Genomic DNA, 18,662 nt, shown 5'->3' with positions numbered 1-18,662 from the left:
TGAAAGACTTGTATGGTCATGCTTCTTCCTTGCACTTGCCATATTTGAAGATCATGGAGGATATACGGGAACTACAATGACCTATCATTTTTTGCTGCTGAAACTTAGACCCAGACTATATCTAATATATATATTTAAACAGAAAATGGGAGAAAGTTTATGAATCATTAGGACTATCTACATAAGCAATTATTTCTTATCTATGAATGCCATCTGGAGATAAATTAACATTTCATAAGTCATGTTTTCAAGTTCTTCCAAATAATTTTTAATATTTAATAAAAAATATTAAATATCAATATTATATTATTAAAATATAAATTTTATATATATATGTATAGTTGAAAATATCAATTAACATTAATATTTCAGATGGATGATATTTTTTGATTTATAAATAATTTTTTAATATTTCATAGATTATATTTTTAAGTTTTTCTTTCGAACAATTTTAATGCTTAATAAAAAATATTAATTACTAACATTATATTATTAACGCATGAAGTCTATTCATATGTATAGTTGAGAATATCAATCAATACTAACATTCTCGATGGATATATTTTTTGATTTATAAATAAATTTTTAATAAAAAAACTAGTTCTAGAACCTGCGGGCAACATGCGGGTTTAAAACTAATTTAATTCACGTGGCTTTAAAACTAGTTTAGTTCTAATATCAGCTAAGTCAATCTGATAGGACCTTATCCGATGTATGCTAGTTCAGGCTGGGACGTAACAAGTTTGCACTTCAGATCTCTCGCTCCATTTCCTAGCCTTCATGTATCACGCGGGTTTGTAGATGGTTCCGTTGGTATCAGTTATTTTAAATTCAATGCTAATGAGAACAGCTGGTTGAAGAAGATAAGTAATGAAACTTCATATTTCATTGTGTATAACCTTTTATATCACGCATACATCAAACCATGATTTGAATATAAATGGATAAATCATTCGGCCAAAGCTGGCATGTGCGTCAAACATGCAATGTAAAGAATCAAGGTAACATGTACTACTGAGATGGTTGAGATTTGCTAAATCATTCATATGGTACCAACCATCTCTTCCCATATTTTTGTTGCAATCTTGCATCCAATTCTTGTAACATTATGTGTCAGCGAAGAAATGGTATATCCTGGCATTATTTACTATCAATCGAACAGCAGCAGCTGTAGTCACAATGGATAGTAGCGTGAAGAAAGAAATATTGGCCAAATGCCATGCGTTCTCCACTCCACTTGCAGTCTTCCCTTTGATCTGTTGCCATGAAGTATATAGCAAATTTAAAATCAGAACCAAACTCAATGTTGTCTCTTTGATCATTATTTATTAAATGCAGTTAACTCAGCAATCCTTACCTTGATGAAGATCATGCTAGGAAATACGAATGTTAAGGGAAAGAGCGTGAAAGAACCGACCAAGTTTACGAAATCTCCCATGAATGGAAACATGGCTGTGACAAATGTGTTTCCCCCAAAAACTAATGCTCTCAAGAAGAACCGGCGAATGAGGTTGCTTTTGGAAAACATGGTCTCGCTGAGTCTCTGGAACTTGGTGTCAAGAGCCTCATGTATCGGTGCGCAGAACAACTAATCTCATAGAAAAAATACAGGCTGATAAGTAACACAGCATGAAAAAAGACTTTGAGACCAAATGTAAAATATTGTGAATAGATTACTCAAAAGTAGTAGCAAATGAACTAAAAGGAAGAAAAGAGAGTAAAATTTACATGTTGGGAGACTGCGCTTTGCAAGAAGGCAGTGGAGTTAATCAGCACCTTTGCCCATCTAGGTCCACTCAATTGATTTGGGAGATATTCTGAAACAGCTGAGCCATATGCCCAATAACCAAGTATGGTCACACCATAATAGATTGCAAGGCCAACTGTATATTGCATGGTCAATGCTTTTCTCATGTTAGTCACCACCGGCTTGCGAAGAGTCGACTGCGATAAACCATTTAATTAGCAAATGTCACTGTAATTTATGGACATTTACTCATAAGCTATCCAACATATGTTAGATCTAAAAGAGGTGCTCCAACCTACCTGAATCTCTGGCAGCATCCCAGAAGTGTTGCAAAAAAGAATCGCAGCAACTGCACCGAAGGCATTGAAGACTTTTCTACTTCACTTCCGTGTATTTTGTAATCTTTTGTTTTGTCTCTTCTCCCTTCGTTGATGCAACGCATCAAAATGCCAATAGGAGATAAAAGATTCATGCCGAAATAATCTTATAAGCACATGGCTCTAATTGACTGATTTTTATCTAGTAATGTCTAGTAAAGAGGGAAAGAAATGAGTACCATCTTTGATTAGGATCACTATGAGAACCACATTGTAAGTTATTGTGAGAACTGCAGAAGTAGCCAACCAATTCCTCATGGCGACATTGTGGGCACTAGGTATGCAAAGATAAAGAAGAGAACACCGGTTGCAATGATGTACACTTGAAGCCTCATGGGAGAGTTACTGTACTCTGAATTGATCTCCTGATTACGAATTCAAGTGTGAGTGAGTCATCAAGCATAAAGCAGCATGCAGGCTCGTTGGAACCCTGACCTATCTCCTCAGTGAAAGAGTGCTTTAGAGGTATTGGACTTAGTTTTGTCTAAAGCAGGATCTTGTTTTGATCAAACTTGACATCAATTATAACAATATTTCATCATTGTTATGATAATTTGTTTCCACTTCCTAAAATATACCAAATAAAGGCTGAACAACTCATATGACCTACATCATTTGGTTATTTGTGTTGGAAGTAATGAACGTACCTTTAAGGCCCTTGCTCCTAGAAGAATGAAACCCATGTTCCCAAGAAGCAGGTTTGTGAACTGCAAGAACCAAGTGAGGTAGTACATTCTTCTTCCTGAAAAAGAAGGTAAATGGCATGAAAATGTATATGAATGAGCTTTAATTTTTCTAGGATAGAGCACTTTTAGTTTCTAATATTATCTTTGTAATGCACAGTTCTCTCTTGAACAGTTTTTTTGAGTAATCAAGAGAAAAATTTACAAGCTCATGGTTGAAAAATTAGCTAGTCTAAAGCATGATATTGAAAAATAATAAAATAAATAAATAAATAAATATATATATATATATATATATATATATATATATATATATATTAGAAATGGTTATGGGTAAAGTTTGGGTCGGATATTGTACTACTCATCTCTAAACTCGAACTTAATATCCTATATCCAAATCCTACCCAATACCCGATCTGGTAAGAAAAGAGATATCCATCCCCATACCCAACGGGTTCGGAGATACCCATAGGTAACCCATTTTTTCATATCCAATTCATACTCGCCCCATGCCTATTTCATATCCAAAAAAATTAAACAACCAAAATAATTTTATATATATTATCAATCGAAATAAAATTATCAATTCAACATAGAACATAATTTATAAATCCAGATTTATAGAAATTAAATATAGAAATAGAATTACAATTCAACATAGAACATATAAATAATCAAAATAATTTTATGCATATTATCCACTAAAACAGAATTACCAAAACAGAATTATAAACATATATATTCGAATATTACTCATACCCGTAAGTTCGGGTCAGGTTCGGATTCGGATTGGGGTAGAAAACAGCACTACCCATATCCTACCCATACTCGTGCTATAATTTTTGGATTTTATCCAAATCCGATCAAACTCTATTTTTCAGATTTGATCGGATTTGAGTATGGTGCATATCCATCGGATCGGATCGATTTTGCCATATCTAATATATATATATATATATATATATATATATATTAAACAACCAAAATAATTTTATATATATTATCAATCGAAATAAAATTATCAATTCAACATAGAACATAATTTATAAATCCAGATTTATAAAAATCAAATATAGAAATAGAATTACAATTCAACATAGAACATATAAATAATCAAAATAATTTTATGCATATTATCAACTAAAACAGAATTACCAAAACAGAATTATAAACATATATATTCTAATATTACTCATACTCGTAAGTTCGGGTCAGGTTCGGATTCGGATTGGGGTAGAAAACAGCACTACCCATATCCTACCCATACTCATGCTATAAATTTTGGATTTTATCCAAATTCGATCAAACTCTATTTTTCAGATTTGATCGGATTTGAGTATGGTGCATATCCATCGGATCGGATCGATTTTGCCATATCTAATATATAATATATATATATATATTTATTATGGTTGTTTTGGGGGGGGGGGGGGGGGGTTGCAAAAGCATCTTATAGGCAATTGGCTACTGAACAGTGTTTGTACTTCCCTCAGTATCCTTAACCTCGCAAACCTAGTGAAAATATGACCACAACCTAGGCCTCTTTGATGCTGCCTAGTCAAACATCTAAAGATACATTATTCAAAAGTATTTGTAATCTCTCATTATAATCCATTTCTTAGTGTAAACATACTCATATTTTATTTTCTCATTATGCATATTTTACATTTTTTACTTGTTAAACGACCTGTACCATTGAAGACCCTTAATACATACATACATACATATATATATATAAAAGGAATGATGGAGGAAGTAAGAAACTTCCCCATGTAAATTAAAATATATATAAGTCCATTTACAAAGTATCTACATACAAAGAAATGAGAAAAAAAAGGACTGTCTCAAAAATCAGTGAAACAATGAGGTAGTGTTGACCTAGCTGATTCGAAGCATCTCTTACTAACCTTCTAACATCTTTATGTCTCGAGAAGGTCCAAAGGTGTTGTAAAGTAGTATGCCCATCATTGAATTTGATGCATGTCTTTGAGGAGAACCATATACTCCTTGCAAAAGGATATTTAATAAATACATAAATTATTGTTTCTAAATTATCTCCATATAAAGGGCAATCGATGCTTGTTCCCTAACCTTTCTTATCCCCCATTGAAGCACTTCCCATTAAGGGTTCATTTGGTTGGAGGTAATTCGCATGGAGAAATAAATTCCATCTTAGATTCATGTTTGGTACAAAATGAGGATGAGAGATATAACAAAATAAATGGTAGACCCACATTTATATTAATTAATTATATATATTAATTATACTAATATATTAAAAATATATGATATATTATCTTAATATATTATAATGAATACAATATATTAATATTTATTATATAAATATCAATATATTTTTATTACATATGAATTATAATAAATATTAATATATATTACTAAATATTTTGTTGATATCAATATAATATATTTTTAATGTATTATTTATATATTTATACTAATTTTAATATATATATTAATTATATTTTATTTACTTCAATTAATATAAGTATCAATTATTTGTCATAACTGATATAATGAATTAAGTTACTATTGTCATACTAAAACATTAGGATTATTATTTATTATTTATAAATAATAATATAATGTTTATATTAATATATTCACTATAAATATTGATTATTGATGACAAATTAAAATATTTATTAATTATTAATAAATTTTACATGAGATTGTTAATAACTAATATATTTATTTATTGATAAATATTACTTTTATAAAATTTATAATTAATATTTATTAATATAATGAAAACAAAATAAAATTTATTTACAACCAGAAATATATTTAAATATGTGTATTATTAATTTAAAATATTTATTAACTCTCCTAAATATATTTTAATATTTGAAATGGCCTAAATTAGCATTCTTCATGAAAAAGGGACATAACTTGCCAATAAATAAACTGAAAAAAATCATTAATCCAATTATTTATTACAGGTTATGATTAAAATTTTAGCAATATTATCATATTAGATTATCTTTAATCAAATATAGTAATTTTTTTTAATATCATTTTTCAGAATAATTTTTTCACCAATCAATATGATAAAATTTATTTTTCTCATATTTATTTTTATTAAATAAATAATTATCAGAATCATCAAATTATCCGTACCTCAATCAAACGAATACTCATTGTAAGCTCTAAAAAATTAATGTGGCACCTCATGCATACAAACTATTATTTTAATGGGGGAACTTAAAAGCACTTCTAATGCATCATTACATAGTGCCATAACAAAGGCTGGTGTACCCAGTTAACCCGTTCTATCCAAAATAATTCTAGCTAATTCATTAGTCCTATTTTTTTTTTTTTTTTATTTTTTGATACAAAAAAACGATGACACCACTTTAGTACGAATACACTTCAAAAAATTAAAAAATAGTATATCCCTCATGCCCCGGGGGCTAATTCATTAGCCCTATTTTACTATCACCAAACCAAAACATCTCCGCTCGTCCGCTTGCAGTATATCATACTTTCCCAACCATGAGAAAGAACGGAACCTGAGTCCCAAAAGCATCCAATATATTTGTCTCCTTGACTTCCTGTGACGTACCAAGAAAAACGGAAAAATCAACAAGGTGACCTAAATTCAAGCCACGAGTCATTGAATTCGGATCCATCCAAGTTCAATGAAGTCATCAGATTCTTGTCCCTTGTGCTTGGATCCAGGACTCTTTCTTACAGAAAAAGAGACTACGGATTACAGACGGAAAAAGAGCTGGAATCTTAATTGGTATCTAAGTCTAGGCCTACACCAAAGTCAACATGGTGGCTCACTAGATGACACAAGGAGAGCTAGAAAAGGGGTTAGGTTGGTATATTTCATGTGATTGATTTTTTTTTTTTTTTTTTCATGATGTCCATCGTTGGATCGTGCATATCTCAAAACAGTCCGAACTCTTTTGTTTATCCATCTGTACATATCTCGAAGCGACCATTGTGTAACTGTGCTAAATCATTTGATCGTAGAATGGCAATTGATCAATCTAGGAATTATTTAACAAACCAACCAAAAATTCGAATCAAACAAACTTGTCCATTAAATATATGCAACTTCATCGTGCATATAACATTTCGTAACTAGATCATTATAGAATTGATCATACTCGGCATGATATGGTCAATTTATTAAGTCCATTCAATATGGTTGAATGAAAGTTTTCAGAGGTTGCTGTCAAGAATTTGTTATCATGCTCCGCCCTCATCTCTATTTTGGCTCAAATTTCTTCCATCCAAGTTCTTTAAAAAAATGGCTAACCCTGTGATCTTATCTTCCTCATCTAACTAACCCATTCTTTTTGTAACAAGTCATAAAGTATAATTTTCACATATTAGGCACATACAAATTAAATGGGATCTATTAAATCAATCGAAGTTTGAGCAATGCTAAGGTTTCTCAAGAAAATCACTCAAAAAAATCACTTAATCATCTTCGCATCATCTCTTTTTGTGGCACAAGTCATGATGCAAATACAAAAGGAGCAACGATTTGAGTGATTTTTGCAACTTTAAATCAACCATGTGTTTATCCTAGAGAAATTATATCTTATTTGATATATACCACATGGTGGTACATGATGCCAATCACAAGTGTTCATTCGAGCCTCATTTATCAAGCATTGATCTTAATGCATCACTATAAAAATAAACCACCGTCATTAAGCCTCATTAATCAAATACTCATCTCAATGTATCGTTACGAAAATAAACAGCTGTAAAATGTGACATGTGTGGCTTACAGCGGGCAGTGTGCGGTGCATGCCATATATTATATAATTTCTTGTTTATAATTAACAAGTTCCAGAAGTCAAATTACGTCTCTAGATGTGGGTCCAATCTATTAAATGATTAATTCTAAATTGAGTATGATCATTCTTTTTTGCCGGCGATTGATTGCTACATTGTTTATTACCATACAAATAGTCTCTTACCATGGAGCCCACCATTTGATGGGTTCCAATGTTGATTCGTGTGCCTGGCAATGAATATTAACGTCAGACAGGCAGCTGGGTCAATGCCCTTGCAATCTTGCAACCATATGTTATTAATTAAAAGATTGACCCGTGACAATTGGTGTGGAAAGAAATCTAACTGCGTTGTTGATTCCGTATTCTTTCCGTTTCTCAGCAGAATCTACATTCTTTTAGATTCATAACCATTCATTGAGACTAATATGCAACAGTGGAAAAAATGGAAAAGCAAGCACGCATAATTAACTAGCTACAAAGCTTGTTGTAAATGATATATCTCCACCCATCCACTAAGTAATTATTGTAATCGCACTATCACGCCTAATGGTTTTAATTTTTTTAGTTTCGACAGTTATAATGATCGATATAGAGAGAGTTCACTTGATGTTCGCAGAAAATAGCATCAGTCCTCTTTATTACTGGCCAGTCTGCTAGAATGTTAAACTCCCTTGTTAGATTTCAGTTCCAATCATGCAATCATTTGGTGGATAAATTCTTATGTCCGAAAGTATTTTAATGGTTACAAAAAAACTGTGTCACGAATTCAATTTTTTTTTTCAAAAAAATACGCTTCAAATTAAATCATGTCAAAAAGATGAATATAATATTTGCAGCAATTAGACACTACCAATATAGAGTAAAAAATCCCAAAACTAATTGGATACTTAGTTGATGCATGCAAATCATTTACAGCGAATATGCTCGAGATTTTTCTTTCTTTGCAAAATCAATTTACTGTGGCAAAGTTTTTATGTTCAATAAAAACTTAAACCCCAATTGCAGAGGTTTCCGACTACAATCCGCAATATATGATGGGTGTACATGAAAAATCTTAAGAGTTTGATTGTGATATCTTACGCAAGATCACAATCACCAATCTAGCTTCTCTCATGTATTGTATGTGCTTAGTGCAAGTTCTTTTAGTGAGCCTTCTATATCCACATGCAATTATATATGTAGGACTTGCAGGAGTCAAATTGTTCCTTTGGAAAGAAACATTGGAAACAAGGTTTGGTGATTATGGTTATATAACCTAATATTGGTGTAGTAAACTTGCAATGAGAGAGAGAGAGAGAGAGATACCAAATACAAAGCCCATGAGATCCCTGTATCTAATGAACCTCTGGCCATCGATCACATGGAAGCCGGCCAAGAACCAATAAGCGTAGTAGGTGAAGGCTCCGATGACGGCCATGCAGGTGATTCCCCAAGCCCAACCCAGAGGCACCAGCATCAAATTGGAGAAGCTCAGCACGTAGGCACAGTTGAAGCTGGTCACCAGCAGTAGCCCCACTTGCTGCCACGAATCTGCCAACAAAAAAAATATTTTCAAGCATCACATATAAATCTAGAGAGAGAGAGGATAACAGGCCATATGATTGAGGGCTTCAAGACATCATTCAGCTATAAGGATTTTGACGAAGAGGACGGAGAGATGGAAGGAGAGATGGGGGAAAAAAGGATGGCAGGGAAACCAATCCACCTTTGTCCACGGTATGAGCTGAGGCTGTCCCATACCCATGCTGCGTTTGGCTCGTCGCTACTTGGCCTGCTTCAATACTTAGAGCTTCCATTCTTTTCATCATCTCCGAGTCTTTTGGGCTCTCTTCCATTTTTCCTCTCCCTGTTTGTGTGTGTGTTTGTTTGCGCGTGAGAGAGAGAGACCCTTAAGCTAGAAAAATAATGAGAGGATCAGCTGCTTTAAAAGCTAGGAAAACGCCATGCGGCACCCTCTCCCATGTGAGAGGGGAAAAATAATAAAAAAAAATTAATATCTTTTTTTTTTTGAGATGGGAAGGGCATCAGTGCAAATATGTTCAATAAAATTAGAAAATAAAATATGTTCAATAGCAGCCAAAATTGACGATATCATGGTCCACAATGATAGAAAGTTAGCTTGCTATTGGATCTGGAATAGTTCTATACAAAATGGTTCTTGTATATTGTTGCGGCCAATCGCCTCGTCGCCCGATCGCCGGGAAGCGTGCACCTGCAAAAGGAAGTCCGCACTGACCGAAGGCGGCTCCGGCGGGGACCCTCCGACGGTCAAGTCAGAGAGGTGACTGGGCAACAGTGAAATGCAGACAGAGAGCTCTGAGAAAGAGAGAGGAAGAGAGAGAGGGAGGAGCGAGCCTGCGTATGTGGGAGAGACGGGCGGATCGACCCTTTGCACTGTTGCCTTCCCCGGTATATATAGTGGAGCACGGTATGGCGCCGTCATTAATGGCGCGGACAAGTGAGGAACTGTCAACTCACTGTAGGCTGTCAGAACCGCCGTGAAAACGTCATGTCGCCGTGTATCCGTCTAATCACCAGGGTTGACCCGGCTCTCGGCGGGACAATGCCCCTAGGTAACTGTGCCGCATGTCCGTGTCAGAGCTGACAGCGTCTGGCGGCCGTACGGTGGTTGGTGGAGTCGGCCGACCCAAGGTCGGTGGCCAGCAGAGTGGCGTCGGACTCCTCCGTCGGTCGGCGAGCTTCGTGTGGGTCGGCTACCGGACCTCTGGGTTTAGTCGGTCGGGAATGGACCGTGGAATGGCCGCAGTTAGCCGCTGATGGCGTCCGTCTGCCTGTCGCCCGACTTACGATCGGCCAGTCAGAGTCGTCCGTCGGGCCGTTGGTTAGTCGGTCGGACTGCCAGCCGGTCGGGTCCTCCGATAGTCGGTCGGTCGGTCGGGCCGCCAGCCGGTCGGGCCCTCCGATAGTCGGTCGATCGGTCGGGCCACCAGCCGGTCGGGCCCTCCGATAGTCGGTCGGTCGGTCGGGCCGCCAGCCGGTCGGGCCCTCCGATAGTCGGTCGGTCGGTCGGTGGGTATCCCCCAACAGTTGCCCCCCTCCACTCCTAAGTCGGGTGGAGAGCTGGCCGATGCCTTCATTCGGGTAGCAAGACCGGGCGACTGGGAGTGGATTTGTCGCATGTGCAGATCCGACCGTACCGCCGGCTGATCCGTTGTCTGACACCTCACGAATCCCAAGTGATCCGAACGTCTAGTCGATGCCAGAAGTCGCGCCGGCGTCCGGTGTCAGACGCCGCGTCTTGTCGTCGTCAGTCGTCACGTCGGTGTCAGAAGATCGGGTGCCGGACGATACGGCGTCAGTCGATCGGATATTCGGCGCCGATCGCGGGTGAGGCGTCCCATCGGGAACGCGGACCGGCGCGGGCGGCCGACTGCGGAGCCAACCCCCGCGCGCCGCGTGTCAAGGTGGTTGGCTGGCGCCCGCTCCGGCATTTAATGCGGGCGGTGCGGGCGTCCCGGGACGAAGCGCGCCGAATCTTCAGCCAACCGGCGGGCGCCACGCGTCGCGCATCTGGAGGTCTTTGGTCGGCGCGGGAGCATCTCGGCCGTCGGTCGGCCCTATATATATAGGACCTCCCGGACCCTGACCCACATTTGCCATTTGCTGGGGGAACTCTGTCCGGGCGATTTCTCGGTCGTCGCGGGCAGAGCTCTTCTCTACTTCCGGAGGGTCCATCGGGTTCGTGGTCCTCCTTCCCCTTCTTCTCTTTTTCCTCTTTCGGTCCCTGCAAAATGACCAGGAAACCGACTCAGGGAGCTCGGTCGGGGAACCCGACCGACGACACCCGATCGGCTCCGGAAGATGAGGCCTCCTCGCTTTCGGGGCCGAACGTCGATCAGCTTCGGGAGCACTATCGCATCCCGGAGCAGTTTCGGCTCTCTGCTCCAGGGGCCGGCGGTCGGGTCAACAACCCTCCGCCTGGCGACCTGGCGCTGTATGTCGAAGACCTTCGCGCGGGTCTTCGGCTCCCGATTCGGAGTTCGTCCGGAATCTGCTTGATTACTACGGACTCTGTCCGGCGCAACTGGCGCCGAACTCTGTCCGGCTAATCATTTCTTTCGCGCTGTTGTGTCAGCTCTTGCCGACCAACCCCCGCGTTTCCCTCTTCCGGGCCTTCTTTGTGCTCCGACCCCACCCTAAAGCCCGAGGGTGGTGGCTCTTCAACCCCCGGAAGGGTCTTGCCTTCATAACCGGTCTTCCATCGTCCATTCATGGATGGAAGAATCAGTTTTTCTTTGTTTCCTCTTCCTCCTCTTGGGGCTTTCCTTCTCGCTGGGGTGTACCCCGAACTGAGGCCAACGACAACAGTCGGGTCGACGTGGACGACCGGGAGGACTTCCACCGACTCAAAGACATGTCGGTCCCGAAGCAGAGGGAGCTTGTTACCGAGCAAGCTCTCTATGATGCCGGCCTGAGTCTGGTCCCCCGAATAGGTATCGCCCGATCCCCCAGCCTTTCTTTTTGTTCGGCTTTAGGGTAGTTCTGGTCCGGCCTTTGACATTGGTCGGTTTTGCAGGGACACCGCCGAGAATGAGGCCGACCGATGCCGAGATTCGTCAGTTCGCCGATGCGAGGAAGAGGCCAGCGTCGGGGGCTGGCCCTTCGCGCCCTTCCAAGAGACCAGCCCCAGTCCCGCCGACCGTGGAGGCGTCGGCGACCGAGGGGTCGGAGCCGATCATAGCCCTCGCGGCTCCGACTGTCCGAGTCGAGGAGAGGCCGACCGAGGAAGTGGCCGAAGGAGTGTCGGCGGTTTCGCCGCCGCGGGTGGAGCCGGATGTTGTTCGGGAAGCCGAACATCGTCCAGAGGCGTCCGCTGGTGCAACGGGGGGCGCCGGGTCGAACTCCAGCGTCCCATCGCTGCCAGCCCCGTCGGTCGGGGCAGCTGATCGGGGGAAAGCCCCGATGGAGCCCTCGGAGGAGGAGAGATCAATGCCCCCCAGCGCATACTACCCTGAGGGTGCGTCGGCCTTGGCCGACCACAACCTTGCGAGGAGGTTGTGCCAGGGGATCCTCCTCCCTACCGACGTTCAGTCGTTGTGGTCTCGGCAGGTGACCGAGATGCTGTCGCGGTTCTACCCGTCGATGGTGGAGGTAAGCTTCGCGTCACCTTTTTCCTTAGAAGAATTTTCGCTTGCCACATAATTCTGACAAAGCTTTTTTCCGTCGGCAGTTGATCTTCACCATGTCCGAGTTGGAGGCCGGATACCGAAGGTTCGGCGACGTTCGGGCAGCCTTCAAGGAAAGGTCGGCGGCGGCCGAGGCCGAAAGAGCGATGCTGGTCGACCAACTGCAGGAGTCGGTCGATCGGGAGGCCAAGTTGACGGACGAGGTCTCCCGGCTTATGGCCGAACTGAAGTCGGCCAAGAAGGAGGCCAAGCACAAAGGTCGGGTCGTGCGTCGTCTTCGACGCGAACGGGACAGTGCCACCTCCGAACTCCAAGGGGAACGCGAGCAACTTCGGGCCAGCCTGGGGAAGCTCGCGAAAACCGAAGAGGATTTGTCCATTTCCCAAATCGACGCCGAAATTGCCAGGGCCGAGGCGGAGTTGGCGAGGGAGGAGCTGGCCCATACTGAGGATGAGGTACGGTCGGCGAGGGAGTCGGCCGATCGTGCGGTTGAGGACTTCTGGGCCTCCGACCGGTACAAGGAGGAGATGCTCGAGTCGGGCTTCGCCTCCTACCGGGTCGGGTTCGAGGACGGTCGGGATGCCGTCCATGCCTTGTACCCGGAGGTGGACGTCAGCCGAGTCGCCCCGCTACTCGCCGAAGAGGAGGGAACTGAAGAGGAGGCCGACCACCCGTCGGGAGGCGTCATCCCAGCGGAGGAAGCCATCCTGGAGCAGGAGCCGACCGGAGGTCCCTTGCCGACTGAAGGACATCCTTTTGCCGTCGACCCAGCGCCGCTCATGGTCGAGACGCCGATTCTTCCCGATCCTCCGTCGGTCGAAGAGATTATCCAGGACGAATGATCGGTCCAGCCGACTGTCTTCCTTTTGTTTCTTCTTGAAAATACATGTAATCGGCTTCGGCCCGACTTTGTAGTTTCTTTTAATCAATGAATGAAATTGTCTTCTCTTTTCCTTCTTGTTTGTAATGTTTCTTATCGCTGTAATGTCGAACCCTAGTCACCAACTTAGAGAAGTCGCCAACTCGGGTAAGTCGGTAGGACTTACCGGCTTGCACAGTTCCGAAGTAGCTTGTATCCCGACTTTAGGTCGGTTTCCAATAATTGTAGTCGCCATTCGGGCGCATCTGTCAAGTAGGGAGCCGACCGAACCTAGTAAAGGTTCGGCAGCCGGACCTCCGTAGATGCACTTAGTCGGTCATCATCCGGCGCAGTGTCGGGGGTATGGTAGTAAGTCGGGTCCCCATGCTCTTGCGTCGGGTTTCGTGTCTTTTGACAGACGGTGGCATGCCGAGTGTCGTTCAGCCGGCCGTAGGTCGGTCGGCGAGTAGTGGGTGCGACTGAGGTCGCATCATGTGATAGACGGTGGTAAGCCGAATATCCCTCGACCGACCGTAGCCTGGTCGAAAGTCGCGGCAATAGCCGCGTGGGCTTTTAGCCTTTCTTCGGTCGGGGCCCGATCGGCCAGCCGGCCGATGGATTCTGCCCGAAAATTCGACCGTAGAAGGAGTATGAACTCCCGTCATTGTAGATGCATCGGTCCGTGTAAGGGGCCGATGTGTCGTCGGTGCCAGATCCGCGTCGATGCGTCGGGGCTGAGCGCCGATCAGTAGTCAAAGAGTTAGAACTCCGATTTTTCAAACTGAACTTGTATTCCGACGATTGAATTACAGAATTCACTGGTAATACAGCTTCAAGTTGTCGGCGTTCCAAGTCCGGGGAATGGGTTTTCCCTCAAGGGTCTCCAGCCGGTAGGCCCTCGGCCCGAAGGTGTCAGCAACCTTGTAGGGTCCTTCCCAGTTGGGAGCCAACTTCCCTTGGTCCAAGGGCTTCGACACCTCCGCCTTCCTCAAGACTAGGTCGCCAGGTTTAAAGAGCTTTGGTCTGACCTTGGCGTTGTAGTACCGGGCGACCCTCTGTCGGTATGAGGCCATTCGGATTTGAGCCTCATCTCGCAGTTCGGGGAGAAGATCTAGGTCGGCCCTCCGGCTTTCGGAGTTGTCTGGCTCGCGGTACTGCTCGACCCTTGAAGATGGCAGGCCAATCTCGAGCGGGATCATGGCTTTTGTCCCGTAGGCCAAACTGAACGGCGACTCTCCGGTTGGTACGCGGGGGGTCGTTCGGTAAGCCCACAGGACGGAGCCCAGCTCGTCGACCCAGAGGCCTTTGGCTTCGTTCAGTCGGGTCTTGAGTCCATGGAGCAGGGTTCGGTTCGTCACCTCAACCTCGCCGTTGGATTGTGGGTGCCCGACTGAAGTTAGTCGATGATGGATGTGGAACCTGGCGCAGAAGTCCTTGAAGTCTCGGTTGTCGAATTGCCGTCCGTTGTCGGTGATGATGGTGTGCGGCAATCCGAACCTGAAGATGATGGACTTTTGGACGAAGTCCTCCATCTTCCGCTCGGTGATCTGCGCCAAGGGCTCGGCCTCGACCCACTTCGTGAAGTAGTCGATGGCGACAACGATGAACTTCCTTTGGCCCGACGCCGGTGGGAAGGGGCCGAGAATATCGACTCCCCACTGAGCGAAGGGCCATGGAGCGATAATGGGAGTGATTTGGCTGGCCGGTTGGTGCTGAATATTGGCATACTTCTGACATGGCTCGCACCTTCGGACCAACTCTGCCGCATCCTTCCTCATGGTCGGCCAGTAGTAGCCCTGTCGTAAGACCTTGAAGGCTAAGGACTTGCCCCCCAAGTGATTCCCACAAATTCCTTCGTGAACCTCTCGGAGGGCGTAGTCAGCGTCGGTCGGTCCCAAGCACCTGAGCAGAGGGAGGGAGAACGACCTCTTGTAGAGTCGGCCGTCCATGATCACATATTGCGACGCCGACCATCGGAGTCGCTTGGCCTCCGCGGGATCTTCGGGACTGGTCCCGTCGGACAGGTACCGGACGATCGGGTCCATCCAACTTGGTTCAGACGTTAGCTGTTGTACTTCTTCGACCCGATCGATGCTCGGCTGTTGGAGGTTTTCGACAAACGTCCGACCCAAAGAATCATAGGCCGACGTTGCCAATCTGGAGAGAGCATCGGCACGGGCGTTCTCCATCCTGGGGATGTGGGAGATCTTGAAATGCTCGAGGCGGGCCACGAGATCCTTTACCTTCTGAAGATACTTGATCATGGTCGGATCTCGCGCCTCGAAGTCGCCCTTGACCTGCCCCACAATCAGCTGAGAGTCGGAGAATGCCCGGAGGCTGTCGACGCCCAGTTCCTTCGCCATCCTCAAGCCCGCGAGGAGTGCCTCGTATTCGGCTTGATTGTTGGAGGCCTTGAAGTCGAACCGGAGGGCGTATTCGGTGACAACCCCATCCGAGTTCGTGAGCAGGAGCCCGGCCCCGCTCCCCTGAGCGTTCGAGGCTCCGTCGATGTGAAGTACCCAGGTGGAGATCGGGTCTGGCTCAGAGACCGAATCTCGTCCCGGGCATTCAGCTCCCGACCTTCGGTCGGTCGTCGGGCATTCAGCGATGAAGTCGGCCAAGACCTGAGCCTTCAAGGCAGGCCTCGGTCGGTACTGAATGTCGAACTCGCTAAGCTTCATCGCCCACTTAGCGAGTCGTCCGGATGTGTCGGGTCGGCGCAGTACGGCCCTCAGGGGCTGGTTGGTGAGTACCACGATGGCGTGGGCCTGGAAGTATGGTCGGAGCCGCTGCGCGGAGACGGTCAGGGCGAAAACCATCTTTTCCGTCTCCGAGTATCTGGCTTCGGCGCCGTGGAGCACTTTGCTGGTGTAGTAGATGGGCTGATGGGTTCGGCACTCATTTTCCCGAACGAGCACCGAACTGATCGCCTCAGAAGATGTGGCCAAGTAGAGATACAAGGTCTCCCCGACCTGCGGCTTTACGAGCAGCGGCGGGGAAGCCAGGTACCTTTTCAGGTCTTCAAAGGCCTGTTCGCACTCATCCGACCAAGAGAAACCGTTCGCCTGACGCAAGGTCTTGAAGAACGGGAGGCACCTTTCAGCTGATCGGGAAATAAATCGGCTAAGAGCGACGATTCTTCCGTTCAGCTGTTGGACCTCCTTCTTGGTGTTCGGATGACGCATGTCGAGGATCGCCTCTATCTTCTCAGGGTTGGCCTCGATCCCTCTCTGAGAAACGAGGAATCCGAGGAACTTCCCCGAGGTCACCCCGAAGGCGCATTTGGTCGGGTTGAGCTTCATTCGGTGTCGTCGAAGGGTGCGGAAGGTCTCTTCGAGATCCTGAACATGGTCCGGGATCTGCGTGCTCTTTACCAGCATGTCGTCCACGTACACCTCCATGTTACGCCCGATCTGGTCTTTGAAGACCTTGTTGACGAGTCGCTGGTAGGTGGCGCCGGCATTCTTCAATCCAAAGGGCATCACCCGATAACAGTAGAGGCCCTTGGGGGTCACGAACGCGGTGTGCTCCTCATCTTCAGGCACCATCCGGATCTGATTGTACCCGACGAAGGCATCCATGAAGCTGAGCAGTCGAAATCCGGACGTCGCATCCACCAGCTGGTCGATCTTCGGGAGTGGAAAGCTATCCTTCGGGCACGCTCGGTTGAGGTCGGTATAGTCGATGCAGATCCTCCACTTTCCGTTGGCTTTCTTGACCATGACGACATTGGCGAGCCAATCGGGATACGTGGATTCCCGAATGAAGCCTGCTTCGAGCAGCTTGTCCACTTCTTCGTCAATGGCCTTCTGCCTTTCTGGGGCGAAGGACCTTTTCTTCTGCCTCACCGGCTTCATTGTCGGGTCGATGTTGAGTCGGTGAGTAATTGTTTCTGGAGGGATGCCCGACATATCTGCTGCCGACCATGCGAATATGTCGGCGTTGGCCGTCAGCAACTCCGCTAGTCGGTGGCGTTCGGTGTCGGGCAATTGAGACCCGACCCAAACTTTTCTGTCGGGATTTTCTCCTACCGGGATCGCCTCGAGCTGCTCGGCCGGCGAACCCCGCTCTTCCTCCTCCCGTTGATCCAGTTTGTCGATTGTCAGGGGATCCTTTGTCTCGTCGCTTTGGGCGGAGATTTGGAAGCATCGTCGGGCGAGCTGTTGATCTCCGCGCATCTCCCCGACTCCGTTTTTGGTCGGGAATCGAACAAGGAGATGGTACGTCGAGACGATCGCCCTGAGGGCGTTCAGTCCGGGTCGCCCGAGTATGGCGTTGTAGGCCGAAGGAACTTGGACGACCGCGAAAATGAGGGAGACTGTGCTTTGCCGTGGTTCGGTACCGACCGTCACGGGCAGGGTGATTTCTCCTTCTGTCGTGACGGTGTCTCCGGCAAAGCCGATCAAGGGCGTGGAGACCCCACTAAGTCGATCAGTCGGTAGTTGCATTCGGGAGAAGGTCGAGTAAAACAAAACATTTGTCGAACTTCCATTATCAACAAAAATTCATTTTACATCATAATTGGCTATTGTCGCCGACACAACAACAGCGTCGTCGTGGGGAGTCTGGATGCCCCGAACGTCGTCTTCCGCGAAGGTGATTACGTCGTTCGGTCGTGGTCTTTTCGTCGGCTCTCCTCCTGCAGACGTCCCCGGACCCAGCCGCTTGGAGATCATGTTGATGACCCCTGCTGTCGGCTGGTTAGTCGGTGCCTCTTCAGTCGGCTGGGGGCGTCGATCGGCAGTCGGTCGGGTCGGCGGACCCTTTCGAAACTTGCCGAGATACCCCCGGCGGATGAGATTTTCGATCTCATCCTTCAACTGGATGCATCGCTCGGTGTCGTGGCCGTGGCTCCGATGGAACCGGCAGTACTTCCGATGGTCGAGGCCCTTTGCCTTCAGAGGCGGAGGCCGTCGCAGTATTCTTCCCCTTCGATCTCCATCAAGATCTGCGCACGGGGAGCGGAGAGAGGAGTGTAGGAGTCATACCTGGGATGCACCGACCTCGGAGTCTGTCGGCGGGGTGATTTTTGGATCTGTCGGGGTGGAGAAAGCCGACTATCGGCCGGGGG

The 18,662-nt window shown here is 45.4% G+C and overlaps 1 protein-coding gene across 1 annotated transcript; it reads right to left on the bottom strand.

Annotated features, from left to right (window-relative positions):
- Positions 1 to 868: 868 nt before the first annotated feature.
- LOC105049558 (proline transporter 2) lies at positions 869 to 9,475 on the bottom strand. The gene is given in 10 exon segments (XM_010929245.4): positions 869 to 1,256; positions 1,358 to 1,588; positions 1,729 to 1,944; positions 2,047 to 2,117; positions 2,120 to 2,170; positions 2,304 to 2,387; positions 2,390 to 2,489; positions 2,772 to 2,866; positions 8,891 to 9,115; positions 9,291 to 9,475. Coding segments are annotated over 10 exon segments (1,353 nt in total). The 5' UTR covers positions 9,421 to 9,475; the 3' UTR covers positions 869 to 1,106.
- Positions 9,476 to 18,662: the final 9,187 nt, after the last annotated feature.

The sequence above is a fragment of the Elaeis guineensis genome, chromosome 8 (assembly GCF_000442705.2).
Source record: "Elaeis guineensis isolate ETL-2024a chromosome 8, EG11, whole genome shotgun sequence".
In the NCBI taxonomy this organism is placed as follows: Eukaryota; Viridiplantae; Streptophyta; class Magnoliopsida; order Arecales; family Arecaceae; genus Elaeis; species Elaeis guineensis.
The sequence above is the reverse complement of the archived record's forward strand: the minus strand, read 5'-3'. Positions and strand labels throughout refer to the sequence as shown.